General features: G+C 44.4%; 1 protein-coding gene across 1 annotated transcript; it reads left to right on the top strand.

The window, feature by feature from the left end:
* The first annotated feature begins 1,290 nt into the window (after nucleotides 1–1,290).
* LOC138784072 (olfactory receptor 1E16-like) lies at nucleotides 1,291–3,926 on the top strand. Its single transcript, XM_069959570.1, has 2 exons — nucleotides 1,291–2,182; nucleotides 3,799–3,926. The coding sequence occupies exons 1-2, from the start codon at nucleotides 1,291–1,293 to the stop codon at nucleotides 3,924–3,926; spliced, it is 1,020 nt and encodes a 339-aa protein (XP_069815671.1).
* Nucleotides 3,927–7,768: the final 3,842 nt, after the last annotated feature.

Raw genomic sequence — 7,768 nt, 5'->3', positions numbered from 1 at the left:
CAGGACAGAGGGGTTGCTGCCAGGACGGGGGGGGGGGGGGGGATAGGGTTAGGGCTGCCAGGACGGGGGGGGGGGTGTTAGGGTTAGGGCTGCCAGGAAAGAGGGGAGGGGGGCTTCCGGGACGGAGGGGGCTGATCATCTCCCTGTTACCGGAGGAGGAGGCAGCACGGGGGGAGGAGGCACCCGGTGCCCGGCACACTCCAGCACCGCACCGGGCGCCGGGCACAGGACTCACCACCCCCATCATCACCTTCTCTGCTGCAGATTCTCGGCAAGCAGAGAAGGTGATGATGGGGGTAGTAGTGTGGATCGCCCGTGATTGGCCGGCTGGCGGCAGCCGGCCAATCACGGGCGATCGGGGGCCGGCACCCACGGGCAGATGATGCCTAGGGACAGCTGTGATTGGTGCTGTCTCGTACAGCACCAATCACAGCTCTGTGTCGGGGTCCGGTCCCGGAAATGCAGCAAATCGCTGTGATTGGCAGATGACTTGTCACAGCGATTGTCGTCACGGGGGGCAGGGAAACTGACCCCTACGTGACACATGAAGATGGCTGCTGATAGAATCAGCAGCCATCTTTACCGGAGCGCCGCGCGATTTCGCGCGGCACCCGTTTAAAGGGCCGGCGTACCGGTAAATACCGTACATGGGTCCTTAAGTGACATTGATCCATGATGTACCGGTACGTCATGGGTCCTTAAGAGGTTAAGCCCCTATTACACAGGGAGATGGAGAAGAGCAAACGAGTTTCCAATCACTGCCAACTTACTGCCATCGCAGGGAGGTGGAGGGGGGCTGCTTGGGTGATCGCTAGATCGTCCCGGCAGCCCATAGCAGATAGAAGCGGTCTACTCCCGCTGCTTCTATTCCACGGAGCGATGGCAGCAGATCACTGCTATCTTAGTCATTTGTTAGCTGATCGTTGTCTTCTATTACACCTGATTATCGGCCGTAACGTATCGTCTTTAGTCTGCTGGCGTTATTGATGCCCATCATTTACCCGGCCAATCCACATTATCACAAATAATCATGTGCTCCACAATTCCTCTATACCATTATGCTGATAGATTAGATAACATTTCATGGTGACAGATTCCCTTTAAATCATCATAATTTGATGTGTTCTTTCCACAGGCCATAGACTTTATTTATTGGTAGGTGTAGATTGTGTCAAGATTTATATAACAGGATCTAGACCTCATAAAATAGAGTAAAAGTGGACAGTCACTAAAGCCATGTGGTTTAATTTACATTAATACAATAGAAAAGTGATGGAGAACCAAACAACCATGGACAATTTAGAGATTGTGGCTTTTTCCAATTTGACAAAGAACCGTCCTCTATTACTTGCTCTATTTCTCTCCATCTACTTGGTTGGATTACTGGGTAACACTATTATAACCCTATGTGTGATCACTGATCTGCACCTACATAAGCCCATGTACATCTTTCTAAGCAACTTGGCCTCTGTGGATATGATTTTCACTACATCAAGTCTAACAAAACTGATGGACATTTTACTGACTGGGAACAACACGATATCTTATGTGGAATGTTTCATCCAGTTCTGTTTTTACATGTTTGCTGCCTGTACGGAGGCCACCCTGCTGTCTTTTATGTCCTATGACCGATATGTGGCCATCTGTAAGCCCTTATATTATCACTTGATTATGACTAGGAGACATTATATATTATCTCTAATGGGTATATGGACGTTGACCTCTTTTAATGCCTTGTTTCTCACTCTGACCATCTACCAGATAGGTATATGCCATTCTAATAAGATACAGCATTTTTTCTGTGAGATTAAGGCCCTTGACAGAATAGCTTGTAATAAAATCAGACTTCATCTCATCTTGTATTTTGAAGTCATAGTCCTTGGAGTTTTCCCATTTCTTCTTAGTTTGACATCATACATCAAAATCATATCCATTATTCTCAGGATGTCTTCCACAACCGGTCGAAAGAAAGCCTTCTCCACCTGCTCCTCGCACCTGACCGTCTTGGGTATGTTCTATGGGGCCGGTTTCTGTATGTACCTAAAGCCTCCTCCAAAGAATCTGGAAGAACAGGACTTGGTGTTCTCCACACTGCATACAGCAGTGACCCCTATGCTGAATCCAATAATATATAGTTTAAGGAATGAAGAGGTAAAATTGGCTATGCAGAAAATTATAAGCTGTATTTTTTCTAATAAAAAAATGTAATACTGTCTATAGCATGTTATATGTCTTCAATATGTGTTTGCTATGGGCCTGACCCAGTTGAGGTCAAACAATCCACAGAGCAAAATGGCCATAGTACTCACTGGAGCATCAGGACACCTTTGTTTTTAAATCTTCAGAGTGTCACGGTTGGGCCCTAAAGCCCCTATTACATGTTTGCTCCTCATTCTGTGATCGCTGCCAGCGCTATTAAACGCACCGGCAGCGAGCGGGTGAGTATAGAAGGGGGCGCAGGGAGTTTTGGGGGGGCTGCCCGAGTGATTGCTGGATCATCCAGGCAGCCCACAGCAGCGGTCTGCTGCCACCACTCCTATTCCACAGAGCGATGGCAGCAGATCGCTGCTATATTAGTCGTTTGTCTTTCAACATGTTGAAAGACAAAGTACTGCAACGACGATGTTGGCTGATCATTGCCTTCTATTACACAAGATGATTATCGGCCATAACGTCCCATAATTGTTTTGTGTAATAGGGCCTTAAGTGGTGACACATTGCCGCACCCTAATCAAAAGGGGGAAAAAATTATGGAGTTTACATGCTGGAAGGTTTGTTATCCTACCTACCCCTCCCTCCTATTTGAATGCAGTGGTAGTTAAATGGGCTCAATTTATCTCTGTGGTGTGGACAAAGCTGAGTACAGTTAATGAGTAATCTTAGGTGAAAAAACATGTACGTTTTCTTTGTCTATATAATGCGTACTGACTAGAGATGAGCGAACCGGGTTTCAGTCGATGCGAACCCGAACGTTCGGCATTTGATTAGCTGGGGCTGCTGAACTTGGATAAAGCTCTAAGGTTGTCTGGAAAACATGGATACAGCCAATGACTATATCCATGATTTCCACATAGACTTAGGGCTTTATCCAACTTCAGCAGCCCCCGCTAATAATATACCGAAAGTTCGGGTTCGGATGGACTCGAGCATGCTCCAGGTTTGCTCATCTCTAGTACTGACCACCACTATGCTTGTTGTGTCATATATTTTATCCCAGCCCTGCTGTAGTCATGCTTTTCACTACTGCACTTGTGTCATGTGACCGCTGGTCAGCCACCATCTTGAATTTTCAATTTCAAACTGCATCCACTATCTTTAAAATTGGCCAACAATTCCATGATCAGGGCTGGAATAAGGCAATTTAATGCCCTAGGCAGATTAGGCAGATTAATCAATTCCCCACCCCCACCACCACCACCACCACCACATTACTGAATAAAATCCTATAATATACAAAGAACAATATCCATCTATACATTGACCATATAATGATAGATATCAGCTCTACAAAGGCTCTGCAGGCTGTATAAATGATGACAGAATCATTAACTTCTCTTTTTCTTTTCCTGTGCTTCCATATAGTAACAGGACCTTCTGTGCCCCTATATAGTAGTCATATCTCTTTTGTGCCCTCATATAGTAGTTAGGTGCCCTTTTTGCCCCCATAGTTACTTTATTGAAAATGAAAAACTAAAATCTTCCATTGCCGTATATATTCAGAGCCTTTTCTCAGTACTTGCTTTAAGCCCCTTTGGCAGTGATTCCAGCCTCTAGTTTTCTTTGCTTTGATTCTACAAGGGTTGCACCTGGATTTAGGAATTTTCTGCCATTCTTCTCTGAAGATGCTCTCAAGATCTGTTCAGCTGGATGGGGACTATTTGTGGATGCTATATTCAGGTCTCTCCAAAGATGTTCGTTTTGGATGAAGTCAGGGCTCCGGCTAAGACACTCCTGTGTTGTCTTGGCTGAGTGCTTAGGGTCATTGTGTGCTAAAAAAAGATGGATCCAGTCCTGTGAGACAAGGAAAGTGTCCCAGGATTGGATCCAGCTTTTCCCAGCACCCGGGCAGGAGCGGCAAGAAGTGGAGTAGACTTCAAAGCCCCGTAGCCTGATGAACAGAATACAGATAGGAACAAAGCGCTTTGCTTTATTGCTAATGTAAATTCGCTCATCTCTACTCCCCACCATGTTCTCGCTTCAGGAGATGGTGGGCAGAACAAGTACTCAACCGCTATTATGCTATTGTGCTATTATGAGACATCACATTTTTATTTTCTATTTTTTTTATATGAATGATTCTATTCCGTAACAGTTTGGCCGTTTTTCTAGCAGCTCCCAGGACTTCTTGATTCCTCAGACTATATATGAACGGGTTTAACATTGGGACCATGCCAACATAAAACACTGATAAAATTGTATCTTGTTCCTTAGAATGTTGAGACTCTGGTTTAAAGTACATGAAGATGCTGGGTCCATAGAATAATAAGACAGTAATGATGTGGGATGAGCAGCTAGAAAAGGCTTTCAGCCGCCCCCCGGAGGAACGAATCTTTAGGATCGTGGAGATGATTCTTACATATGAGGTCAAAATAAACATAAAAGTAATGCTGCCACAGACATTTTCTGCTGAAAGGATCAGTCTCATATTCTCAGTGTCACTAGAAGAGAGCGCCATCAGTGGTAATATCTCACAAAAGAAATGGTCGATCTGGTGCGAGTAACAGAAAGCTAATGTAGATACTAGTAAGGTCAACATTAAGGAATTCACGGCACTGAAAATCATGTAAGAAGTCGCCAGAATGGCACAAACTTTCCTCGTCATGATCAGTGTATAATGTAGAGGAGAACATACCGCCACATAGCGATCATAAGCCATACAGGTCAGAATGTTACTCTCTGCTGTAGCACAGAACATGAAGGCGTACAGCTGAGTCATACAGCCGTAGAAGGAGATGGCCTTGTCTCCTAATAAAGTTACGGACAACATCTTGGGGAGAATAGCAGAGACATAGACGACGTCAACAGAGGAGAGGTTACAGAAGAAGAAGTACATGGGGGTGTGAAGTTGGGGGACACCACAGACCAGTGCAACGATGATCAGATTCCCCACCGCTGCTAGCAGATACATGAATAAGAACCCAGTAAATGTAAGGATCTCATTAGTTCTGGAGGTGGAGAATGGCGTCATGTAGAATTCAGTCACTATGTCAGTCGTACAGTCATTCATCTTGAGTATCTGTAATACAAGAAAGGAAAGCAGATTCTTACAAGTGGTATGGAGCTCTCTACTGATGAGGCTTGAATGATGTTTAGGATGCCTTATAATATTATCTTTTATCTGCTGTCGCACAGTGTCAAGAAGGCGTGGCATGCTGCAGCTCCCCTTGCTTCCTGGGCACCGATCCACCTGCCACCAGATCTTGCAGCACTCCTCCTTATGAATATTAATAAGGGCTCTCTGCATGACGTCGCTCTCTGGGGCAATAAAAGATCTAAGCTTTTCCTTTTTCCTTTTGATAGTTGGGATGGTGCAGTCTGATGTATTGGGGTAGTAAGTTCAAGAGAAGTCTTGGAGATGATGAGTACAGCAGTATACAAGTGGAGAAGAAAAAAGAAGGTCGTAAAGATCATGAAGAGGAAAGCAGAAGGACATAAAGAATGAAGTATTAACTTTTTTTACATAACAATCACTGGGTCTACACCACGTATAGACAAAGTATGAACAGGCTGTTACCAAAACCGCAAAAAAATACTAATTTCACTTCATGTGTACAGATGAAAAAAAACTGCCGTACTGTGCAAAAGTCCACAATGAGCATGTTCGTTATATGAATGGTCTTAATCAATTACAGCCATTATTTTATACGTTGTGCACTGGCGGACAATAGCTATTTTTACCATAAAATCATAGCCATATTTTACCTATATTTTACAGTGTGTAAACAGAGCCTTAAAAAATGACAGTCTATGGGAGGCTCGTGCACCTCCTCTCTCCACGCTGAAGAATGAACATGTCCATAGATGGATCTTGCATGCCCAGGGCATAGGCGTATTTCATGCCATGGAGAGGCCAGAGTACAGTGTAGGTACACCCTGGCATGGGGCCACCTTATCGTTGGTGGGGTGGTTTACACTGTTTGCAAATGGTAACCAAGAGCCCCATTTTTTAGCAGTTGGGGGGGCTGCTTTTAACTATTTTCATGTCTGTAGTGGGTCTGTATCTTGCCATTGTGGTGAGCTGTTGCATTTTTGTTTTTTTCTGTTTGCAACTTCAGCCATAGTAATGTGCTCCTGCCTAGTGTTAATGGTGTTCTGGGAGAGCTGACCAAATTTGTCTTTTTTTCTGTGTTCCTGATAGGGGGAGTAGCTGCCTCTTCTTGGTCGTGCACTCCACCTGTCTCACCCAGGTGGTGTAATTACTTTTTCCGGTATAAGATGGATCCTGCATGCCCAGAGCATAGGCGTATTACATGCCATGGAGAGGCCAGAGTACAGTGTAGGTTCCATCCCGGCATGGGGCCACCTTATCGTTGGTGGGGTGATTTACACTATTTGCAAATGGTAACCAAGAGCCCCATTATTTTTGTGGGATTTTTTTTAGCAGTTGAGAGGCCTGCTTTTAACTATTTTCATTTGTGGGAGAAAAAAAAAAAAAAAAAAAAGGAGATACAGCTCACCGGTTAGTAGATGCAGCGGCAACAGATAGGATTGAGGAGGGTGCTCGATCTTCAAGGCGCTTCAATGAGCTTTCACTCATCCCACACATACTTGGATAAATTCCAATACATTTATAGGCTATGCTCCGCGCTCCGTGAATAAGCGGCCGGAGATTTACGTAGTTTGCATACAATGGAAAGTATACGATCTACGGCCAAACACTACGTACGAACTTACGCCCGGATCGTATGCGGCGCCGTAAAAAATGAACCAGACCATTGTTGTAACTGTTCAGCCACAGCTATAACTCATGCCCCTAGCGTAACATGCGGTCCCGTACGTAGTGGTGATTTCTTCATTTTTGCAGCTTTTTGTGCCGATCCAAAAGGTTCTGTGGGGTGTCCGGGGCTAGGAGAAGATTTCCAAGTAAAAGACCGCTGTCAGATCGCTACGTACGCCGTTTGGGAAGCGTACGTAGCTTACGGGCGTAAGTTCGCGGACCGTACGCAGCCGGCTGCAACTTGCGTAAATTCTGGCCGGAGTTTTACACGTATATGTCCGTCCGCGAAAAATATGCGGCCGGACATATACGTAGTGTGAACATAGCCTCAAGGTGAAAGTGAGCGCTAAATAACAAAATGAATTTAAAAGTAATGATAGAGTAGGTCTTAATTATAAAAATGACCTACTCTATCATTATTTTTAAATTCATTTTGTTATTTAGCGCTCACTTTCACCTTATAAATGTATTGGAATTTATCCAAGTATGTGCGGGATCAGTGAAAGCTTTGATCTATGCTACACCTGTGCTGCTTAAGCACATGATCCATGACGTAGGGATCTTCCTATTGGCTGGTCACCTGTTTTTATTCGTTACAATATTCATTTATCTCTAGACCATGATTAAGTGCAGTAGCGCGAAACGCGTAGGTCCTGCTATGCCCACCACCAAATTTTAAAATGTATGAATAAAAGTTATATTTTAAATTTCTACGTCTAGGAGCGCCGACTTCTTCACCCTTTTCCTTCAGCTGAGTCTAACTATTTTCATGTCTGTAGTGGGACTGTATCTTGCCATTGTGGTGAGCTGTTGCATTTTTGTGTTTTTTGT

This window comes from Dendropsophus ebraccatus, chromosome 1 (genome assembly GCF_027789765.1).
Source record: "Dendropsophus ebraccatus isolate aDenEbr1 chromosome 1, aDenEbr1.pat, whole genome shotgun sequence".
In the NCBI taxonomy this organism is placed as follows: Eukaryota; Metazoa; Chordata; class Amphibia; order Anura; family Hylidae; genus Dendropsophus; species Dendropsophus ebraccatus.
This window is presented reverse-complemented; position numbering and strand designations above follow the sequence as displayed.

What these genes read in the sequence shown, in the direction of transcription:
- LOC138784072 (XM_069959570.1), top strand. Translation starts at nt 1,291, where the DNA reads ATGGACAATTTAGAGATTGTGGCTTTTTCCAATTTGACAAAGAACCGT. An exon ending in TATGCAGAAAATTATAAGCT is followed by an intron (nt 2,183 to 3,798) that starts GTATTTTTTCTA and finishes TGATTCTACAAG; the next exon opens with GGTTGCACCTGGATTTAGGA.